Source organism: Ovis canadensis, chromosome 15 (assembly GCF_042477335.2).
Source record: "Ovis canadensis isolate MfBH-ARS-UI-01 breed Bighorn chromosome 15, ARS-UI_OviCan_v2, whole genome shotgun sequence".
Classification (NCBI taxonomy): Eukaryota; Metazoa; Chordata; class Mammalia; order Artiodactyla; family Bovidae; genus Ovis; species Ovis canadensis.
In genome coordinates, this window is record NC_091259.1 from 86,500,255 (window position 1) to 86,524,937 (window position 24,683).

Consider the following 24,683-nt stretch of genomic DNA (forward strand, 5'->3'; position numbering starts at 1 on the left):
ATGTGATTAACAGCTTGGCTGTTGTCATCAGATAGAACTGAGTACAAGCTCTGATTTGGCACTGCCACTGGCCCTTATTTGCTCTTGAGTAAGTGATTTAATTTCTCTGAACTTTAGTTCTCTTATCAGAAAAATGAAATTGACACTATCTACATTGCCTGTTTGTGCATTTTTGATTATATCCAATAAGATAATGCATGTAAAGTGAATGAAGTTGCTCAGTTGTGTCTGACTCTTTGCGACCCCATTGACAGTAGCCCATCAGCACTTCCATCCATGGAATTTCCCAGGCAAGAATACTGGAGTGGGTTGCCATTTCCTTCTCCAGGGGTTCTTAGTGACCCAGGGATTGACCCGGGTCTCCCACAATGCAGGTAGGCACTTTGCTGTCTGAGTCACCAGGGAAGCCCACAAGGTAAAGCCTTTAGCAAATTGCCTGATGCATAGTAGCTACCATTATTTTATTAATAGCAATGCAAATGAATGAGGAAGGAATACATTGGGAAGTTGAAGAGGGTTATTCAGTTTAAAGTCATTTTGGTTTGGGAAAAATCTGTAGTTGTAAAATAAATTTAAAAAGATTGGCCTCCTGTTCTCTTTGGTAAGAATTATGATGTCCAGCTCGATTACAGTTTGAAGGACTTGGTGATCAGGCAGAATACAGTTGACCTTTGAGAAACATGCAGGTCCACTTAAATATGGATATTTTTAAGAAAACACACAGTACTACAAGATTAGTGGTTGCTTGAGTCCACAGTTGTGGAACCACATATCTGGATAGGTGACTATGGGGCTTGAATATCTTTGGATTTTGGTAACTGAGGTGGGTCCAGGGACTAATCCTCCTCAGATGCAGAGGGACTACTATACTGTAATTGGGAATTAATCACGTGGGAAAACAGGCAAGACTGGGCAAATGCAGTTTCCCAGAAACTCATTCAACTATTTCAGCTGTTTTATCCCACATTTTCTTGAAGTGTCTCAGCTACAAGAATGCAGTCTTGTGTCATAAACTGCAAACCTTTGCTAATCATAAATAGATCAAGTAAGAAAGGTAAGAGGACCATCCAGGCAATAAGTGTAGGATAATATTATTGTTTTCTTACTTGGCTGAATATATGAGCACCATGGTTCCGAAGATTCCGTAGAAAGGACCGAATGTGATGAAATAGCGGATATAAAAGCTGATGGCCCAGGCAATGTCCTGTAGAAAGAAGTGCTTGAAAGTTAAGCTAGTGGAAATAAAACTGGTTAAGTCTTATATCCTTATACTCAAGGAAGCTGCATCTGGAAAGGATCAAGCATTTACCCTTCCCCTCTTCTACCAGCCTGATCTAGGTCTAGAGAAGGAATCGAGTTACTCACCTCCCAGTGCCTTCTGTGGCACATATGTAGAATGGACTCCGGGTAGAAATATACTGGTATGAGAAAGGGGGAAACTGAGAAAAAGGAGAAGAAGAAGAAAAAACAAAAACAACAAGAAGGTAGTGAACACATGAGCAGATTGATCCCTAGTGGGAGGTGATCTCCTAACAAGCTGCCCCTGGAGTATTGCCCCTGAGAAGGATGCATGGTGGAGATCCACAACCACATCCTGGATGCTGCTGGGCTTTCAGAGCCTCTGAGGGTGAACCGGGACTTTGGTTCAAGCTCCCTTAAGGAGACTAGGGAAGCTTGGAAGATCTGAGTCATTCCATGAAGGCATCCTGGAAGGGCTTCTGCTGTGAGCTTTCAAGTTTTCTCAAGGTCCCTGGAATCCTTCAAGTCTTCATGATCCTTCATGTTGGGCCCTGTCACAATATGTTGAGGTGGCAGATACAGAGCAGACCTGCATCTCCCCCAGGACCAGTGAAGTTGCCTGGAGCAGGTAGGAGTCATATGGAGACCCTTCAGATTTTGACAACTCTCTTCTTAATCAAAATTTAGTCAGATGCTCTGAGTCCCCGTCCTAACTAGGCTTCAGACGTGACCCATAGATTTTCAGAGTCTGCCTACTGTCAGCACAAATGATTTTCTCCACCCTACACACTAAGAAACTCACACAAATGCTAGAAATAGTTTCTAAGAACAATTTAAGGTCGTGCTCCTGGGATGACACTGACACCTTAAAGTCCCTGCCTGAGAAAGTTCAAGACAGTCTAAAGAACATACTGCTTGTTCAGTAGGCTTCTGACCTCCTTTTCTTCAATCATTTGTTAGAAAACTCACAATTATGAAATTCTTAATCTGTCCCTCTGAGATGGATCTTCTCTGACCCAGAAATGTTTTTCTCAAGGACTTGGGAGTTATCCCTTTGAAATACAATCTTTGAAGATTGGGCTCTCTCCTGTAGCCTCTGGGAGGGTAGGAGTTTGACTTTGATAAGCACCAGTGAGAAGCCACGGGTGGCTTAACCACATGACCAGCTTCCCCTCCCTTTATCCTCTTTCCCTGATTTCCATTAGCATGTCCCAGTGTTTTAAAAGTCTCCCACCTTTCATTTCTGGAGAGTTGAGCTCAGCCTATACTGAATTACCTTTCCCTACTACAGGAATCTGCATGAAAGCTGTCTCGCCACCTTTATGAAGTGTCAAGCCTCATCTCTCTCTGACAGGTTGAGTATGACTCATTTGTACCTGTCATACTACGTTGAAGACATTTGAAAGAAAATGACAAAATGAAACAGCTCCTGAGGATGATGTGGTTTGTAAGCTGGGCATTCTGCAGCGAGCTACAGTATTCATCTATTCCTCATAAGCTAAGGCTGTATTGGTTTACTACACACAGGAGGAGAGTTCAGATAAGAGACTCCAACAGTTTTTTCTTATGTGAATATACGTCTGTCTGGGCTGGAAGAGTTCCCTTTCAAACTGGGGCACCAATGTCCTCCACACCCTTTTTGGTCATGAAAGGGAATAACTGCATTAGGAGAAGTCCTCAGAATTCTAGCCCTGGAAGAGGCTGCAGTGGTGGTTGAGCCTCGTGTCTCAGAAAATGGACTTACAGGCTATCCCGGTCAGGCACGAGACAGATGACCCTTGGTGGTCAATGTTTGGGCAAGCCAGATCATCTGTAACAGTTTCTGAATCTTAACACTGTTGGCATTTTAGGGTCAGATAATTCTTTATTGTTCAGGGCTGTTCTGTGTACTATAAGACATTTCATAACATCCCTGGCTTCTGCCCCATGGGTGTCAATACCATTCTTCCCTCTTTGTTGCGATAATCAAAAAAGTATCTATACGGTGTCAAATGTCCCACTGGGGGCAGCAATGCTCTTAGCTGAGAACCACTGATCTATAGGAAATGTTTGGAATCTTTCCTAATTTGGGTTTCTTTTCCAAATGAGTAAGTGTGTTTCAGATGAGCATATTTTGGGGTCCTAAACTTTTCTTTGTGAGCAATCATGAGTTTGACTTGGTTAAGAGCAAAACACTTTTGCTTCTAATATTTGTATTGTTATTAGCATTATTCAGCTACTCTATTTTCTCTCAAGCCTAGAACATATCCTGACCTGTCTTATTAAATATGTGCGTGTGTGTATGTGTGTGTGTGTATCTGTCCACTAAAATACCTTCTACAGCTGTATGTAAGCTGTGGGAACAGTCAACTTTCTTCCACACAGAAGCTCTACAGCTGGCTTTTATTCATGAGCCTCTGCTTTTCCTGGCACCTACTGTCAGTGCTTGAGAGTTCTTTTCCTGTTTTTCCTCCCTATCCATATACCACTGTCCTTTTCTTCTTGATAAGTATTGCATTTAGTTTATCCAGGACGAGAGTCACAGACACCAGACCCCTTGATTGGCATCCTGCCTCCCATCCTTCTTGGACCATCACCTTCCCTGTACAGTAGCCAGAGTGATGAGATGCCCATTAAGAATGCTTAATTGTTCTTCTGTTTTCCTCTTCAGATACCACCCCAGTAAGTCTGAAATAAAACAGGCTGCTTTTCTGAGGCACAAGGCCTGGGATCGTCTCTCTGTGGGAGCATTTCAGTCATGCCTTCTGACTCGACAGCTGTTTGCTTCCAGGAAACGGGGTGATAAGGATTGTGGCTCTCTGGTGACTCACCCAGGCAGAAGATCAGGTGCTGCTTCTCATAGTCGAAGAATTTGATTTTTTTCTTGCCATACTGAATGGAGAGAGAACAGAACAAAAGTAAGAACAATCTAGACTTCTGTTACTATACTCAAGGTTGTGTGTGTGTGCATGCACGTGTGTGTGTCTGTATGTGTGTGTGCATGTGTGTGTGCATATATGTGTGTGTGTGTGCATGCATGTGTGTCTGTGTGTGCGTGTGTGTCTCTGTGTGCATGTGTGTCTCTGTGTGCGTGTGTGTGTGTGTGTGTGTGTGTGTGTGTGTAGAATCGCTATGGAAAGAGCCATCTAGTCAGAGTCCATTTACTGTCAAAGTGAAGGCACTGAGGAACCAGAACTGAAGGGGAAGGAAATATTGTGGTGCCTTCTTCTTTATTTAAATGTGGGCAATTCTTGCAGGGATGCTTTATTCCATTTGCACATGACACCACCCTTAAGGCAGAAAGTAAAGAGGAGCTAAAAAGCCTCTTGATGAAAGTGAAAGAGGAGAGCGAAAAAGTTGGCTTAAAGCTCAACATTCAGAAAACGAAGATCATGGCGTCTGGTCTGATCACTTCATGGGAAATAGATGGGGAAACAGTGGAAACAGTGTCAGACTTTATTATTTTGGGCTCCAGAATCACTGCAGATGGTGACTGCAGCCATGAAATTAAAAGACACTTACTCCTTGGAAGAAAAGTTATGACCAACCTAGATAGCATATTCAAAAGCAGAGACATTACTTTGCCAACTAAGGTCTGTCTAGTCAAGGCTATGGTTTTTCCTGTGGTCATGTATGGATGTGAGATATGGACTGTGAAGAAAGCTGAGCACTGAAGAATTGATGCTTTTGAACTGTGGTGTTGGAGAAGACTCTTGAGAGTCCCTTGGACTGCAAGGAGATCCAACCAGTCCATTCTGAAAGAGATCAGCCGCGGGTGTTCTTTGGAAGGAATGATGCTAAAGCTGAAGCTCCAGTACTTTGGCCACCTCATGTGAAGAGTTGACTCATTGGAAAAGACTCTGATGCTGGGAGGGATTGGGGGCAGAGGGAGAAGGGAATGACCGAGGATGAGATGGCTGGATGGCATCACGGACTCGATGGACGTGAGTCTGAGTGAACTCCGGGAGTTGGTGATGGACAGGGAGGCCTGGCGTGCTGCGATTCATGGGGTTGCAAAGAGTCGGACACGACTGAGCGACTGAACTGAAGTGAACTGATCGTTTATTATCATTCTCATGCGAGCCATATACTAACACATATATATGGAATTTAGGAAGATGGCAATGATGACCCTGTATGCAAGACAGGGAAAGAGACACAGATGTGTATAATGGACTTTTGGACTCAGAGGGAGAGGGAGAGGGTGGGATGATTTGGGAGAATGACATTCTAACATGTATACTATCATGTGAATTGAATCGCCAGTCTATGTCTGACGCAGGATGCAACATGCTTGGGGCTGGTGCATGGGGATGACCCAGAAAGATGTTCTGGGGAGGGAGGTGGGAGGGGGGTTCATGTTTGGGAATGCATGTAAGAATTAAAGATTTTAAAATTTAAAAAATAAAAAACTAAAAATTAAAAAAAAAATAAAATGCAAAATAACAAGTATTGGAGAGACTAAAAAAAAAAAAAGAAAGTTCATTAAATTAAAAAAAAAAGATTAAGAGAAAGAAATAGAGGAAGGGATGAAGAGCAACAGAAATAGGTATTAATGATAAAAATATGTACGTATATCTAAATAAACTTTAAATATATAAAATAATGCATTATTTGAAGTATATAATGATCATGAATTCTCAAAGATGTGATCAAGTTTAATTTCTAGGTTAATTTATATTAGCTTCTAAAGCCAAAGATGAGTGTAGTTATCTCTATGCTAAAAAATAAAAGGAGAATATGTAGTAATGAGCTAAAACAGGATAAAAATGCCAGATTCATTCAAGTGAAGAAAGAAAAAAGGAGAAAAAGTATGTTGGTAATTAGGAAAGATGAAGGGGAATTTAAGTTTAAATGTATCAGAAAATGAACCATATTATGTAGAGATTACATGTGCCAATGAAAAGATTAGATAAATTTTAAAAGATGGCATAATTTTTTCAAACATGATCAAATTGAATAAAACAAGAAGGTAATCGCAAAAAAAATAATAATAAATAAAATAAAATTTTAATCCTGGTGTAAATAGAATGGTGATGGAGGAGAAATATTTCTAAGTTTTCAAGGTCTTCTTCAACCTATGTGCTTAGAATTCTGTTTGAAGCTCAGTCTGCTTGTATCCGTTCATCCATTTAACAGATATTTGTTGAATAGTTACATTATAAAACACATAGTCATAACTCTGGTATCTACTTCATCTTTCATCCTTTAATTCCATCATGGATCTCATGCTGTGGTTTACTCATTTTAAGGCTTGATAATATATAAAATTACCACTGGGAAATTGAGGCATTTCCTAGGAGTCTTCTTAGTTAATTTAGTCTGTGCCCAAATGCACAAAGGCAGCAAATATCTTGAGAGGAGGCATAGAAGTAATGGTTTAACTCTATAACCTAAGAGACACTTGATAAACATTAGTTGAAGGAATTAATGAATAAATGATAATTCAAACCCCCTCTATAATTTTACCTTATGTTCAGTTACAACACTGTGAGCCGTGTTTAATTTTTTGCTTTTCCCATTCTTTTGACACCTTCCCTTCTATATATTTCTTCTGTTATTTAGATATTAGACTTGACCCTTGGTTCTCTTACTATCATAAATAAAAATAAATGTCATGGTGATAAAGTAATGATAGTTATTTGCAGTTACTCCCAAGCTTCTGGATATTTAAGTGGTAGGAAACTTGGAAGACGGAGTTGGTGGAGAATTTTGGAGAGTTGGCAAATGTAGGTGAAGGATTGATTTATGAGTATGGTTCCAAAGGAGAAGTCTAACTTTTCCAGAGTATGAGCAAAGGACCTGGGCCTAGAGGATTTAAATAATACTTGTTAAAGGAATGAATGTTTGAAGAAAGTGGTAGAAAGACTGACAGTAAAATGGGAAGAACAGAAACATTTAAGGCTTATCAGAATTAGTTGTGTTGCAAAACAGCTGAATTTAGAGATTAACTGATTGTGAGTAATGTGGTGTGCATTGGCTTTGAAATTATAGTAAATAGAAACCTAAGCCTCAAGGGATATGTCTCTCGAATGGTGGAGAAGTGATGATGTCTCCATCCTCTGTGAAGAGGCAGCGTGTGAACTGGATACAGTTCTACAGAAAGGACTTCTGGAGGGGGCCAGGCTGCCTCATGAACTCCAGTGAGACAAATCTTCATTGCTGTGAGGGAATGAGGAGAGAATTCAAAGTGTTATAAGTTTAGTGATCAGCCGAGGAGTTCACAGGGATTCCCTGGTGCTCAGACTGTAAAGTCTGCCTGCAATGTGGGAGACCCAGGTTCGATCCCTGGAGAAGGAAATGACAACCTACTCCAGTATTCTTGCTTGGAAAATCCCATGGGTGGAGGAGCCTGGCGGGGCTACAGTCCATAGGGTCGCAAAGAGTCAGACAGGACTGAACGACTTCACTTTAGGTGTTTGCAAACTTTGGAGAGCTCTGACTTGTTTGTGGAGTCATTGTGAAGAACAACTGACTGAAGAATGCAGTCAAGGTTTCTTTCTTTCTTTTATTTTCTTTATATCTTGGCAGGAGACTTTTCCCTAATTGGAAGAAGGTTGTCTTCCCAAACTGGGAAAACCTATTTTGAGAAAGTTGCACAATTCTGGTTACCACAAAGTCCACCCAGCAAGTGACCAAGCTGCACTCCTTTGTTTTTAGAAAGCTCCTAAATTCTTCCAGAAGGAAGCAGAGCCTCTTCCTAAGCACGTAATTCTCAGGATCCATCGTTTCTTCTCAAGGAAAGAGATACCTTTCTGTGGTCATCCTTCTGCCTTCTGTCTTGAAAGCAGACTCTAAAAATTTTGGTAATAATCCTTACATGCTGGTGTTTAAGCTGAGGTTTAAGAAAGTCAACAGCTGAGACATCCTGGAGTTTGCCTTCCTTTTTCTTTTCCTTAAGAAATCTGAATTAGAGGCGAGGTCCTGTGTATTATGAGGCATTTGAGGTGAGTTTCATGTATAAATGAACCAAAACGAACCTAAACTAAAAATAACAGCTTAGTTTCCTCCAACAGCTAGAATTAGTTGACATAACTAGATATATAGATGTTTCATGATTTAGCACTTGTTGAATGTACTGCCATGCCTTCCATGTGATTTAGCCTGAATGATTTTTAAGATCATGAAGTCATTCCTTTCACATTTTCTTCTTTTCTTACAACACCAGATTCACTTATTTAAAATCTATATCCTGCAGATGAATGGATAAGAAAGCTGTGGTACATATATACATGGAGTATTACTCAGCCATTAAAAAGGATACATTTGAATCAGTTCTAATGAGGTGGATGAAACTAGAGCCTATTATGCAGAGTGAAGCAAGCCAGAAAGAAAAACACCAATATAGTATACTAACACATATATATGGAATTTAGAAAGATGGTAATGATAACCCTGTATGCGAGACAGCAAAAGAGACACAGATGTATAGAACAGTCTTTTGGACTCTGTGGGAGAGGGTGAAGATGGGATGATTTGGGAGAATGGCATTAAGACATGTATAATATCACATATGAAACGAAGCCCAGGTTTGATGCATGATACTGGATGCTTGGGGCTGGTGCACAGGGACGACCCAGAGAGATGGTATGGGGAGGGAGGTGGGAGGGGGGTTCAGGATGGGGAACATGTGTATACTTGTGGCAGATTCATGTTGATGTATGGCAAAACCAAAACAATATTGTGAAGTAATTAACCTCCAATTAAAATAAATAAATTTATATTAAAAATAAATAAAATCTATATCCTGGGCTTAAAAAGAGATGCTCTGATAACATACTTGAAGCCAGAATCTCCAGCCTGATCTCCTCAAGACAAAGGCGTAGACCTTTCCAAGAACTACATCCTGAAACATTTCTCTAGTGCTTAGGATTTCTAAACATACCTCGACAGGTTGTAAATCTCCAAGTACAAAAAATGGGCCTGTGTCAATATCTGGGTCTTTGGGGTAGATGTTTGTTTTTACATGGTGTTGGAAGTGCCGGTAATTCCACCATTTTGAAGATGCGCCCTAAGGAGAAAAGAACATTCATTAGATGCAAGATTTCTCTCCTGAAATATCTTTCATTATCAGAGTTTTCCAAAACTAAAGAAAATCAACCCTGAATATTCATTGGAAGGACTGATGCTGAAGCTGAAGCTCCAATACTGACCACCTGATGTGAAGAGCCAACTCACTGGAAAAGACCCTGATGCTGCGAAAGACTGAGGGCAGGAAGAAAAGGGGATGACAGAGGATGAGATGGTTGGATGATATCACCCATTCAATGGACATGAAAAAAGCAACTTTGTGAACTGGTGATGGACAGGGAGGCCTTGTGTGCTGTGTTCATGAGGTCACAATGAGTCGGACCTGACCAGCATCTGAATAGTAACAATCAGAGTTTTCTGCCTACATCTCCAAAGTTTAATTAGGATATGGATTCCTGGAACATGCCACCACCGCTGATTCCTGGGTCACAGAATGATTCATTGCCTAGAGGCTCTAGAAGCTTACTAGCAAATAATTATCTTACCCAGGAACACAAATTCCAGGTTAAAACAACTCCTGATAATGAAGAAGAATAAAAACCATTGAAATGAAATGTTTGTCCATCTTTCTTTTTTTTTTTTTGTCCTCCTTTTAAAAAGAAACATAAAATAGGTAGAGCAGATAGAACACTTTTTATTTTATAAAGAAAGAAACTTCAGCTCTAAAACTAATTAGTTCTGGGGGGAAAATGGCCCCAGGGTTCCTACTTCAATGAATATTTTAAAGAATCATGGATCTGAAGTCATCTCCTATGGGGGCTTGCCTCTGATCATCACATGTTCAAGCTTCAGTGATCTCATTACATATGAAAGAATAAAAGTATTTTAGTTGATGCTGAGCTCATGTCATCTGTGATTAAGTTGTTTGGGACTTTTTTCTCTTTCAGTGAAAATCTTAAGGTTTTAACAGAGAAAAGGATTTGGAAGCACATCAACTTACTTGCATCCACTGGATGTATAAATGCATCTGTGTGGTTTGGGAAAATCATCTACCCTTTGATGTTCAGTTTCATCTTCAGTAAATATAGTGTAAAACAATGACATTTACCGGCATGGGTTGTTTAAGGAGACATGAATTGCTGTCTGTAGAATACTGGCATATTGAGATATTAAATTTCTCTTCCCTTCCCCTATTATGTTAATCATTTATAGAAGAATAAGCAATAGTCATAGCTTTTACTGAATATATGACATCTCTCAAAAAGTGATTAATGTGTATTTTAGATCTCCAGTGCTCAATAGAGTAGCCCTTATCTATGTGTGGCCACTGAGCACTTAACAAGTGACCAGTCAAATTGAGGTGGGCTGTGTAAGGATATAATACATACTAGATTCAAAGCCTCAGAATGAAAAAAATAATTTTTATATTTCTTTTGTGTTAAAATGAAAACATTTGAAGTATATACAAGAATAATGAAGTTGGGAGAGGGTATTTGCTGTGACCAGTGTGTTCTCTTGGCAAGATTCTGTTGGCTTTTGCCCTGCTTCATTCATCCCAAGGTCAAACTTGCCTGTTACGCCAGGTATCTCTTGATTTCCTACTTTTACATCCCAGCCCCCTTTGATGCAAAGGACATCTTTTTTTCAGTTTTAGTTCTAGAAGGTATTGTAGGTCTTCATAGAACCATTCCACTTCAGCTTCTTCGGCATTAGTGTTTGGTGCATAGACTTCGATTACTGTGATATTGAATGGTTTGCCTTGGAAATGAACAGAGATCATTCTTTAATTTTTGAGACTGCATCCAAGTACTGCATTTAGGACTCTTGTTGATTATGAGGGTTACTCCATTTCTTCTAAGGAATTTTTGCCCACAGTAGTAGATATAATGTTCATCTGAATTACATTCGCCCATTCTGGTCCATTTTGGTTCACTGATTCCTAAAATGTCAATGCTCACTCTTGCCATCTTCTGTTTGACCACTTCCAATCTGCCTTGATTCTTGGGCCTAACATTCCAGGTTCCTATGCAATATCGCTCTTTACAGCGCTGGACTTTACTTCCACTACCAGTCACATCCACATCCACTGTTTTCACTTTGGCTCCGTCTCTTCATTCTTGCTGGAGTTATTTCCCCACTCTTCTCCAGTAGCACATTGGGTACCTACCGACCTGGGACTTCATCTTTCAATGTCATATCTTTTTGCCATTTCATCCTGTTCTGGGGTTATCAAGGCAAGAATACTGAAAAGGAGTACAAAATGAAGCAGGGCAAAGGCTAGCAGAGTTAGCTTGGCTTGGATTACTGTGATTCTAAATGGTTTGCCTTGGAAACGAACAGAGATCATTCTGTCATTTGGTTTCTCTCCAAATCCTAGAACATCATAGAAAAGCTGATATCCAGTTGAAGTACTAGTTTTAGAGATGAGAACACTGAGAGCCAGAGATAGAATCTGACTTGTTCAGGGTTGCACAGTGAGCATTATTAGAGCCTGGGCTAAAACCTACTTTCATCAATCCATGTCCTGTTATCTAGCATCTGTCCATCTATCCATCCATCATTCCATCCATCCATCCATTCCTTCATGCATTCTATAAATGCTTATTGAAGGCCTACTGTGTGTTAGGCACTCTGTTAGGCGCTGCATTTCAGGGGTGCATAGGATAGTGTTCCTGTCCTTCTGGAGCATTCTGAGGGGGATAAGACCAACTGCCCCTGCTTTTTCCAGTAGTCTGGTTTTGCAACCCTCAACTCTTAAACCGAGCCATCTAACTTTCCGTAGTTTCTCTCTTTTGTTAAACTTTTATCTATTCTGCATCATTTCTTTTATTTGTACATTGTCTTCCCAGGATTAAATGGTTTGCTGGATTCCCCTAGCCTCCTAGAAGTACATGTCCAGACCCCTTCTAAGAATATCTCTCCTCATGACTTTATAGGGTATATGTCCTGAGAAGTGGTTCTTTAATGGTGTACCAGGGATTGGGGCAAATCGTTTGTTGGCTAAGAAAAACAGAACTTCTTAAATAAAATTAACCATTTCTCCTAAACACTTAAAATTCTAATTTTAGCATATATGTTATAATGTTTGTGTGTGTGTGTGTGTGTGTGTGTGTACAGTCACTACATTGTTAGTATATTTACATTTACTTGTGGGGTGTGTAGTGACATTTTTTGCTGATAAGTGTATGTAGAAAGCACTGCTTAGTGAAACGACTTTCAGAATCCCATCATACTCCTGGAACATTCTGTACCTTGAGATGACCCATCACAAATTTTTGCATCAGGCGGTTCCACTTGGACTTCTTAAATATGGAAAGGTGTCCCATGTCATGTTGCAAAAATGAACCCTGAGCCTAGAAGAGACAGGATTACTGTCAGAGAAGTTGACAAGTTAAGAAGAAAGTAGTAAGTGAGCCCTCTGGTAGACTTGGGAGCCCCTGGGAATATTGAGAGAGCTCTGTGTGCATCTGCCACACTTGCTGTGTTCTTTCCCATCTCTGTGCCTTTGCACAGGTGGTTCTGTTAGCTGACAATACTCTTCTCTCAACTGTCACAATCTCCAGTGTGGAATGGAAGGAGGATGCCTTTGGAGTCAGGTTGACTAGGGCTCTAAACTGTCCTTCACCACTTTACAAGTTATACAACTCTTGGCAAGCTAGTCGGTACCTCTGAACTCAGTTCTTTGTTTGAGAAGCAGGGATTATACTATACCTTGCTTATTCAGCTGCTCCTAATACATGTAAAATTCCTGATAATGCTAAGCAGTCAAATATTTGTTTCCTTTCTTGATTCCAAAAGTTGTTTTTCAAAGAATAAAGCAAGTTGACTTTTCAAGAAAAAAATGAGCAGATAAAATTTTGTAAGTAACACTGATGTTAATTCTCCATGAAATCATCCCCAGTTGCCTCAATTAGAATTAGATACCTCTTTCTGCTCCAACAGCACATGCTTGTTTCTTTTCCTTCTGCCTTATATCATATCTAGATATTTCAATGACCAGCTCCTCCCCTGGAAGACCATTTCCCAAGTGCAGGGTCAGGTGTGTTTCCCTTTGTGTCCACAATACAGTGTTGTGGTCATAGAATGCCATCTTCAGAGATCTGTGCTTCATTCAAAGGATTTATCAATTGCCCTGCTACATGCCAGTTGCTGATTGCCATTTCTGGTAGAATACATGATCCTTCAGTTCAGTTCAGTCGCTCAGTCACGTCCAACTCTTTGTGACCCCATGAATCGCAGCCTCCTGTCCATCACCAACTCCAGGAGTTCACTCAGACTCATGTCCATCGAGTCCGTGATGCCATCCAGCCATCTCATCCTCGGTCGTCCCCTTCTCCTCCTGCCCCCAATCCCTCCCAGCATCAGAGTCTTTTCCAATTAGTCAACTTTCAGCATGAAGTGACTAAAGCAATGGAGCTTCAGCTTTAGAATCATTCCCTCCAAAGAAATCCCAGGCTGATCTCCTTTAGAATATACTGGTTAGATCTCCTTGCAGTCCAAGGGACTCTCAGTAGTTTTCTCCAACACCACAGTTCAAAAGCATCAATTCTTCGGCGCTCAGCCTTCTTCACAGTCCAACTCTCGCATCCATACATGACCACTGGAAAAACCATCCTATTATCATATAATAATTAATAGACTCTCTTCATAGACTGGTGTATTGATAAGTATTGGTGACATGAGGCTTTTGGCTAGGGTCACAGGTAATTTAAAAAAAAAATACAGATATATAACTTCTTTTTAGTAGAATCTTTTTTTTTTAAAGTAGAAGAATGTTTAAACAGCATGTATAAATAGTGATATATATATATATATATATACATATACATATATATATATACACACACACCCGTATAGGTATAAATTAATGTGGGGCTTCCTTTCTTCATGGTGGCTAAGACAGTAAAGAATCTGCCTGCAATGTGGGAGCCTCGGATTTGATCCCGGGGACAGGAAGATTCCCTGGTAAAGGGAATGGCAACCTACTCCAGTATTCTTGCCTGAGGAAATCCATGGACAGAGGAGCCAGCTATAGTCCATGGGGTCAAAAAGGTTGGAAACAACTGAGCGATTAAAAAGAGAACAAAATAAGCTCGTGTGTGTGCCTATAGTCTTAACAAAATCATTGAACAACCAAGAAAAATGTTGGTTGGTTAATGAACAAAAGACAAAGGTGAAGGTTACGTGGCCTAGAAAGGAACTGCAGTTTCTGACATTGTGTGGATAATGTCAGGGAAAGAGCAGCAACTGTCAAGGATATTTACCACATGCCAGTCTCTGTGCTAAGTACTCTACAGAGTAACTTGCTTAGTTCTCCTCAGAATATTTCCATAAAACATTGTTACCCCATGTTACAGATAAGAGAACTGGGGCCCTGTGGGTTTTGATAACTTAGCTTGACAGGAAGTGCCAGGCAGCCACTGATACCAGTGTAAAGAGAGAAGAAAAATTCTGAGGCTTCCCATAGAGCCACTGCCTGGGCTTAAGATACCTACTTACCTGAGCAACCGTGAGAAGAAAAGAAATGAATATTGTGATAAGCCAGCCACTGCCAAAATGCCACACTATTACCCAAGCCAGGGCCTCCAAAATCAAGATCTGGGCGAGGTGAAGGAAGAAGAACCCCAGGTTGGCACTGAACATATTCAAGGTCTCTAATGTCCTCCGCAGTTCTTGGAAATCTTCCACCAACCGGGACTGTGAAATAAGCATGCAAGAAAGGAATTAGTTCCTTCAGTGGAGAGGGAGCACAGATGAGCATGTATTATTAATCTATTTTATCAATGTATGATACCTTAATTTTATGAATAGACATTTATTTATTTAATAAATTTAATTAGGCATAATTTAAACAAGAAAATGAAACCTTAACAAATTAACAGAAAGCAAAATGCTTAAAACAAGTTATGATAATATATTTTTTTTGGAGAAGAGACAAATGAGTAGTGATTTGTAAACTGTCCTCACATTGTAATGGGACTTATAACTTACTTCTTTTTGGGGGGATGGAGGAGGTTCAGTGAACAGATACATAACTTTAACAATTCTTCTTAAAACTGATTAATTAAACAAATTTGATGCAGATAATTTCTTTTGAGGTCTTTATTGAATTTGTGGCAATATTGCTTTTATTTTATGTTTTTGTTTTTTTTTGGGGGCTGTGAAGCATGTGAGATCTGGATTCCCTGGCGAGGGATCAAAGCTGCACCCCCTGCATTGAAAGGAGAAGTCTTAACAAGTGAGCTGCCAGGGAAAACCCCTTAAATTAATTTTCTACTTTTCCAAACCAAAAGGTTTATTGAAGTATAGTTGATTAACAATGTTGTATTGGTTTCAGGTGTACAGCAAATCATATATACACACACACACACACACACACACACACACACACATATTGTTTCTTCAGATTCTATCCCATTGTAGACCATTACGAGATATTGAATATAGATCCCTGCCGAACAGTAGGTCCTTGTTGTTTTTCTGTTTTGTATGTAGAAGTGTGTAGCTATTAATAATAATTGCCTTTTTAAATCAATGTGTTGTTTGATCTCTGATTATACTTTGGGGAAGTTTGCTATCTATACGGATCTGTGTTACTTTCTATGTTATCATCTGTTTAGTGTGTGCAAAAGACTCCTCTATGAAAGATAGCATTCACTTAGATTAGCTCAAAGGATGAATTTCTTGTGAGATGCTCAGAAGCTCTGCAGGAACGAGACAGGGTGTCCTGTGGTATTTGTGGTGTGTCTATTGGCTGAAGGAGTCCTTATTCTGTGTACATGTACTGTGCTTACGTATGTACGTCAAGCGCTAGCATGGATTTATGAACTTGCACATACTCGAGAGTCAGCGGAAGGCCTGGGAAGAAATATCTCCTTAGCTTAATAACTATAGTGGGTTTGAAACTCAGACTGTTGAGAAAGTGACCAGGGTGTAAGAATGAAAACTTGATTGTTCAGATGTAAAAGAAAAGAGTAAAATTTGAAATATTAATACAAAAAAAGCTATGAACAATCCTAGAAGCAAGAAAATTCATTTCAAGATTCACTGATACAACTTTTAAATGATCCAATACCTGGGAAGGGTCTGGATGGGCTCATCTCTAAAGACCCCATGAACATCAGAATGCTGGTGGCCACAGATAACTTTAATAGATCACACAAGTGTGCTAGTCAACAAAAGGGTTCAAAATATAGTACTTAGGTGCAAAATCAAAAATGAAAGATGATCTCTGTTCATTTCCAAGGGAAACCATTCACTAGCAGAGTAATCCAAGTCTGTGCTCTGATCACTAATGCTGAAGAAGCTGAAGTGGGATGGTTCTCTGAAGATTTACAAGACCTTCTAGAACTAACACCAAAAAGAGATGTTCTTTTTATCATCAGTTCAGTTTAGTCGCTCAGTCGTGTCTGACACTTTGTGACCAAATGGACTGCTGCACGCTACGCTTCCCTGTCCATCATCAACTCCTGGAGATTACTCAAACTTATGCCCATTTAGGTGGTGATGCCATCCAATCATCTCATCCTCTGTCATCCCCTTCTCCTCCTGCATTCAATCTATCCCAGCATCAGGGTCTTTCTAAATGAGTCAGTTCTTCACATCAGATAGCCAAAGTATTGCAGTTTCAGCTTCAGCATCAGTCCTTTAAATGAATATTCAGGACTGATCTCCTTTAGGATGGACTGGTTGTATCTCCTTGCAGTCCAAGGGACTCTCAAAAGTCTTCTCCAACATCACAGTTCAAAGGCATCAATTCTTCAGCACTTAGCTTTCTTTCATCATAGGGGATTAGAATGCAAGGGAAGTCAAAAGGTACCTGGAGTAATAGGCAAGCATGGCCTTGGAGTACGAAATGAAGCTCAGCAGAGGCTAACAGAGTTTTCCCAAGAGAACAGACCGGTCATAACAAACACCCTCTTCCAACAACATGATAGATGACTCTACACATGGACATCACCAGATAGCCAATACCAAAATCAGATTGATTATATTCTTTGCAGCCAAAGATAGAGAAGCTCTATATAGTCAGCAAAAACAAGACCAGGAGCTGATTATGGCTCAGATCATGAACTCCTTATTGCCAAATTCAGACTGAAATTGAAGAAAGTAGGGGAAACCACTAGGCCATTCATGTATAACCTAAAGTAAATCAGTTGCAGTTATACAGTGGAAGTGAGAAATAGATTCAAGGGATAACATCTGATAGACAGAGTGTCTGAAGAACTATGGACCTAGGTTCATAAATTGTACTGGAGGTGGTGATCAAAATCATCCCCAAGGACAATCACTGCAAAATGGCAAAGCAGTGTTTGAGGAGCCCTTAGAAATATCTGAGAAAAGAAGAGAAGTGAAAGGCAAAGGAGAAAAAGAAAGATATACCTATCTGAATGCACAATTCCAAAGAAGAGCAAGGAGAGACAAGAAAGCCTTCCTCACTGATCAATGCAAAGCAATAGTACAATAAAGGACAATAAGGCACAATAAAGGACAGAAACCATATGGACCTAACAGAAGCAGAGGATATCCAGAAGAGGTGGCAAGAATACAGAGAAGAACTATACAAAAAAGATCTTAATGAACCAGATACCCATGATGGTTTTGCGATCACTCACCTAGAGCCAGACATGCTGGAGTGTGAAGTCAAGTAGGCCTTAGGAAGCATCACTACCAACAAAGGTAGCAGAAGTGATAGAATTCCAGCTGAGCTATTTCAAATCCTAAAAGATGATGCTGTTAAAGTGCTGCATTCAATATGCCAGCAAACATGGGAAACTCAGCAGTGGCCACAGGCCCAGAGAAATCAATTTTCATCCCAATCCCAAAGAAAGGCAATGCTAAAGGATGTTCAAACTTCTGCACAATTGCAGTCACTTCACACGCTAACAAAAGAATTCTTAAAATTCTCCAATCTAGGCTTCAACAATATGTGAACCAAGAACTTCCAGATGTTCCAGCTGAATCTAGAAGAGGCAGAGAATCCAGCAATCAAATTGCTAATATCTGTTGGATCATAGAGAAAGCAAGGGAATTCCAAGAGACATCTACTTCTGCTTCACTCACTATGCTAAAGGCTTTGACAATGTGGATCACAGCAAACTGTGGAAAATTCTTCAATCGCTGGGAATACCAGACCGCCTTACCTACCTACTGAGCAACCTGTATGTAGGTCAAGAAGTAACAGAATTGGACATGGAACAACTGAGTGGTTCCAAATTGGGAAAGGAGTACATCAAGGCTGTATGCTGCCACCCTGCTTATTTAACTTCTACGCAGAGTATATCATGAGAAATATTGGGCTGGATGAAGCAGAAGCTGGAATCAAGATTGCCAGGAGAAATATCAATAACCTCATATATGCAGATGACAGCACCTTTATGGCAGAAAGTGAAGAGGACCTGAAGAGCCTCTTGATGAAGGTGAAAGAGGAGAGTGAAAAAGCTGGTTTAAAATTCAAGATTCAAAAATGAAGATCACGGCAACTGGTCCCATGATTTCATGACAAATAGATGGGTAAACAATAAAAACAGTGACAGACTTTATTTTCTTGGGCTCCCAGATCACTGCAGACTATGACTGCAGCCATGAAACTGAACCTGGCTTGCTCCTTGGAAGAAAAGACAAAACTAGACAACATTTTAAAAAGCAGAGACGTTACTTTGCCAACAAGTGACTGTCTAGTCAAAGCTATGGTTTTTCTAGTAGTAATGTACGGATGTGAGAATTGGACTATAAAGAAGTCTGGGCACCGAAGAATTGATGCTTGAACTGTTGTGTTAGAGAAGACTCTCTAGAGTCCCTTGGACTGCAAGAAGATCAAACCAGTCAATCCTAAAGGAAATCAGTCTTGAATATCCATTGGAAGGGCTGATGTTGAAGCTGAGGTTCCAATCCTTTGACCACATAATAGGAAGAGCTGACTCATTGGAAAAGACTCTAATGCTGGGAAAGATTGAAGGTATGAGGAAAAGGGGACAACAGAGAATGAGATGGCTGGATGGCATCACAGACTCAGTGGATATGAGAGTTTGAACAAGCTCTGGGAGATGGTGAAGGACAGGGGAGCCTGGCGTGCTGCAGTCCATGAGGTCACAAAGAGTCAGACACACCTAGCAACTGAACAATAGCAACAGGGTGTTTCCAAGCTTGGCTGATTTTACCATCACAGTCACTGTACTGTTGGGGATCACTAAAGCCCAGAAGAGTAATTAATGTGAAATCCTCAGCAAGTGATGGAAGCTGGACTTTAGCCTGTACTTCCTGACATTCAGTTTTGTGCTCAAACACTAATTGTCTATATACATATCTCTGGGTAATCACAGATGCACAAAGAAAATTCATATCAGCTCTTTACCCTCAGGGATCAACACTGTTTTAGATAATCAACAATTATAGCTCTCAACCATGAATGGGATTATGTTTTACTTAGAGAAAATATTTAGGGAAAACAACAAAGCTCTGCATCATTTCCTCTTTTTACCCTAGTGCGTCCTGCCCTAAATGACTCTGTAAACTTAGAGGCTTGCAAGTTACTTGCATGACTGCTGAGTTTATGATAATTGTAGTCTCTAAAGTTTATTGAATATTTTCTACATTCCGAGCACTGTTCTAAGCCCTTTAAATGCCTTTAACCCTTTCAGTAATCTCCCAATAACACTTATATGGTTGATTCTATTGTTGCTATTTTACACAGAGAGACACTGAACCACAGACAGGTTTGGTAACTGGCCTAGACTCATATCCCACAGTCTCAAGCCCTTCAAAGTCAGGGTCCCAAGACGGATGGGCCATGGTGGAAAGTTGTGATCAAACATGGTCAGAAGGGAATGGCAAACCACTTCAGTATTCTTGCCTCAAGAATCCCATGAACAGTATGAAAAGGTGAAAGCTATGACACTGAAAGATGAGCGCCCTCCCCCCCCCCCCCAGGTAAGTAGATGTCCAATATACTACTGGGAAACTGTGGAGAAATAGCACCAGAAAGAATATGAGTCTAGGCCAAGGCAGAAATGACATCCAGTTATTGATGTGTTTAGTGGGTAAAGTAAAGCCTGATTATGTAAACAACAATATTGCATAGAGACCTGGAAAGTTAGGTCCATGAATCAAGGTAAACTGGACGTGGGCAAGCAGGAGATGTCAAGAGTGAACATCAACATTTTAGGAATCAGTGAACTACAATATAAGGGAATAGGTGAATTTAATTCATATGACCATTGTATCTACTACTGTGGTCAAGAATCCCTTAGAAGAAATGGAGTAGCTCTCATAGTCAACCAAAGAGTCTAAAATGTAGTACTTGGGTGCAGTCTCAAAAATGAGAGTATGATCTCTGTTCGATTTCAAGGCAAATCATTCAGTATCACAGTAATCCAAATCTATGCCCTGACCCCTAATGCTGAAGAAGCTGAATTTGAATGGTTCTCTGAAGTCCTTCTAGAACTAACACCAAAAAAAAGATATCCTTTTCATCATAGGGAATTGGAACACAAAAGTAGGAAGTCAAGAGATACCTGGAGTAATAGGCAAGCTTGGCCTCAGAGTACAAAATGAAACTAGGCAAAGGCTAACACATTTTTGCCAAGAGAATGTACTGGTTAAAGCAAACACCCTCTTCCAACAACACAAGAAACGCCTCTACACATGGACATCATTAGATCGTCAATACTGAAACCAGATTGATTATATTCTTTGTGGCCAAAGATGGAGAAGCTCTATACATCAGCAAAAACAAGACCGCAAGTTGATTATGGCTAAGATCACGAACTCCTTATTGCCAATACAGTGGAAATGACAAATAAATTCAAGGAATAAGATCTGATAGAGTGCCTGAAGAACTATGGACAGAGGTTCATAACATTGTACTGGAGGTGGTGATCAAACTCATCCCCAAGGAAAAGAAAAGCAAAATGGCAAAGTGGGATCTGAAGAGGCCTTACAAATATCTGAGAAAAAAGAGAAGTGAAAGGCAAAGGAGAAAAGGAAAGATATACCCAACTGAATGCAGAGTTCCAGAGAATAGCAAGTAGAGATAAGAAAGCATTCTTACGCGAACAAAGCAAGAAGTAGAGGAAAATGATAGAATGGGAAAAACTAGAGATCTCTTCAACAAAATTGGAGATGTCAAGGAAACATTTCATGCAAAGATGGGCATAATAAAGGACAGAAATGGTAAAGACCTCACCGAAAAGAAGATAGTAAGAAGATGTGGCAAGAATAAAGAGAATTCTACAAAAAAAGTTCTAATGACCCAGATAACCACAATGATATGGTCATTCACCTAGAGCCAAACATTTTGGAGTGTGAAGTCAAGCAGGCCTTAGAAAGCACTGATATGAAAAATGCTAATGGAGGCGATTTAATGCTAATGGGGGTGGTGTAATTCCAGCTGAACTATTTGAAATCCCAAAAGATAATGCTATTATAGTGCTACACTCGATATGCTAGCAAAATTTGGAAAACTCAGCAGTGGTCACAGGACTTGAAAAATCAGTTTTCATTCTAATCTCAAAGAAAGGCAAGACCAAAGAACATTCAAAATACCACATAATTGCTCTCATTTCACCTGCTAGCAAGGTAATGCTCAAAATCTTTCAAACTAGGCTTCAACAGTGCATGAACTGAGAACTTCCAGATATACAAGTTGGATTTAAAAAAAGGAAGAGGAATCAAAAAATCAAATTACCAATATCTGTTGGATCATGGAAAAAGCAAGAGACTTAAAAAAACAAAAACAAAAACAAAACCTGCTTCACTGACTACTCTAACATTCCTCTGGGTTTATTGTTTCTTCTGACCCTTTGTGGATCGCAACAATCTGTGGAAAATTCATAACAAAATGGGAGTACTAGACCATCTTTCCTGCCTCCTGAGAAACCTGTATGCAGGTCAAGAAGCAGCAGTTCGAACCAGACTTGGAACAATGGACTGGTTCCAAATTGGGAAAGGAGTATGTCAAGGCTGAATATTATCACCCTGCATATTTAAATTATATGCAGAGTATATCATGTGAAATGCTGTGCTGGATGAAGCAGAAGCTGGAATCAAAATTGCTGGGAGAAATATCAACAACTTCAGATAAGATCATGCCATTCTAATGGCAGAAAGTGAAGAGGAATGAAAGAGTCTGTTGATGAAGGTGAAAGAGGAGGGTAAAAAAAGCTGGCTTCAAACTCAACATTCAAAAAATGAAGATCATGGCATTCAGTCCAATCACTTTATGGCAAATAGATGGGGAAAAATAGAAACAGTGACAGACTTTATTTTCTTGGGCTCCAAAAGTCACTGAAGCTGGTGACTGCAGCCATGAAATTAAAAGATGCTTGCTCCTTGGAAGAAAAGCAGTGACAGACCTAAATAGCATATTCAAAAACAGAGACGTTACTTTGCCAGCAAATGTCCATATAGTCAAAGCTATGGGTTTTCCAGTAGTCAGGTATGGATGTGAGAGTTGGACATGAAAGAAGGCTGAGCATCAAAGAATCGTTGCTTTTGAACTGTGGTGTTGGAGAAATCTCTTGAGCGTTCCTTGGACAGCATGGAGATCAAACCTATCAGCCCTATAGGAAATCAACCCTGAATTTACATTGCAATGACTGATGGTTAAGCTGAATCCCCAATACATTGGCCACCTGATGGAAAGAACCAACTCATTGTAAAAGACCCTGGTGCCTGGAAAGGTTGAGAACAGGAAGAGCAGAGGGCGACAGAGGATGAGATGGTTGGATGGCATCATGGACTCAATGGACATGAGTTCAAGCAAACTCTGGGAGATAGTGTAGGAACATGTAGGCCTGGTGTGCTGCAGTTCACAGGGTCGCGAAGAGTCAGGCATGACTTACTGACCGAACAACAATATCTCGACTCCTACACTTTGTCATAGGAACTGGGCTGTGTCCAGGCTGTGTGCCTGATGGCCCACTCATCTCAGTACCGTGCATTGCTTCCTGACACACAGCCTTGAGGGAAGCACATGGACCTCAGGAGTGAGCCTAAGTATTCGTCTTGGGCCTGCACTTAACCAGTCCTCTTTCCTCAGATTCCTGCTATCCCCTTGTGAGTTTGTTTCTTCATTTCTTAAAATGGAAATATAATTCATATTCTTTCTGCCGCACAGTGATATCTGGATCACCACCTTGTACAAAGTATTTCAAAAGAATGGTACAATTGTAAGCTGTTTTAAAACATGAAGTGCAAAAAAAAAAAAAAGCGCTTAATATTACTAAAATCCCTTTAAGCTTTGTGTGCAACCATTCTAGTGAATTCTAGTCTTCTGGAGGCCCTGCCCTTTGAAGACAGTTTTTCAGTCAAGCAAAGTCTTGGTGAAATAAAAAAGTGGTGCTTTTCGTGGGGAATACCCAAAGGTCTGGAGCCAGGAAGAGGTGAACTGGAGTTCCTGTCTTTGCTTTACAGAAGGTAGTTTATTCTCCTGAAACTAATTTCTCCAATTGTAAAAAGAACTATAATTAGGATATAGTCACATCATTGATTCAACAGCTATTTATGGAATTCCTACTACAGGTCCAATCCTGCACCGGTAGGTACTGAGGACTGAGGGATGAGCAAAATTGACATAGTCTCTGCTCTCATGGAAACTGGTTTAACAGGGAACATCAAACAATTGTAAGCAGTCATGGAAAAAGAAGTTACTTGTAAGTTGTGTGGCAAGAAGTAGGTAGTTAGAAACATGGAATTACCATTTGGCACAGGGCCAAGCATCCCACTCCTTTGTTTCTCAGAGGTTTAAGAATTCTGAGGATCTCAGGAGGATGTCATTATTTTGAAATATTTGGAATCCACTCATTTATGCTATTTGGAGAAGGCAATGGCAACCCACTCCAGTACTCTTGCCTGGAAAATCCCAAGGACGGAGGAGCCTGGTGGGCTGCAGTCCATGGGGTTGCTAAGAGTCAGACACGACTGAGTGACTTCACTTTCCCTTTTCACTTTCATGCACTGGAGAAGGAAATGGAAACCCACTCCAGTGTTCTTGCCTGGAGAATCCCAGGGACGGGGGAGCCTGGTGGGCTGCCGTCTATGGGGTCGCATGGAGTCGGACATGACTGAAGTGACTTAGCAGCATTTATGCTATTGCAGGTCCTCCCAGGCAGAATGGCTGGTTTCCCACAGAAAATGATAAGTTGGCCCTGAAATATACCTCTTCCTCATCTCTCCACATACTCTTGGGTCCCGAGACCTCACTCACATTTTTGTTTCTCTCCTGATTGGGCTCTTCTGGAGCAAGCTCTCCGATGAGCAGTGGTTTTAGGTACAACCGCACAATGTCAGGGTCCAGATGCATGGCTCTGAAGACGTCCTGTGAATCAGAGAGAACTGTTAGAGGCTTAAAAATGAAATGCTTACCCACAGATATCCCCCCTTTCTTACCTCATTCTGTACCGACCTTAGGAATCAGCACAGACTATGTTATAGAGCATTTATTTCTAACTCTAGGTTGACACTTCAAATTCATTGATCAGTGTTACCCTTGAAAT

General features: G+C 40.4%; 1 protein-coding gene across 1 annotated transcript in view; it reads right to left on the reverse strand.

Moving 5' to 3' along the window:
* LOC138420214 (fatty acid desaturase 2-like protein FADS2B) overlaps positions 1-24,683 on the reverse strand; it is a 44,692-nt gene that overhangs the window by 5,413 nt on the left and 14,596 nt on the right. The window contains exons 2-8 of the mRNA XM_069553343.1: positions 24,395-24,505; positions 14,689-14,886; positions 12,441-12,542; positions 9,104-9,229; positions 4,050-4,110; positions 1,366-1,439; positions 1,107-1,204 (exon numbers count right to left, since the gene is read on the reverse strand). Coding sequence (XP_069409444.1) covers positions 1,107-1,204; positions 1,366-1,439; positions 4,050-4,110; positions 9,104-9,229; positions 12,441-12,542; positions 14,689-14,886; positions 24,395-24,505 — 770 coding nt within the window. The remainder of the gene's footprint in view (positions 1-1,106; positions 1,205-1,365; positions 1,440-4,049; positions 4,111-9,103; positions 9,230-12,440; positions 12,543-14,688; positions 14,887-24,394; positions 24,506-24,683) is intronic.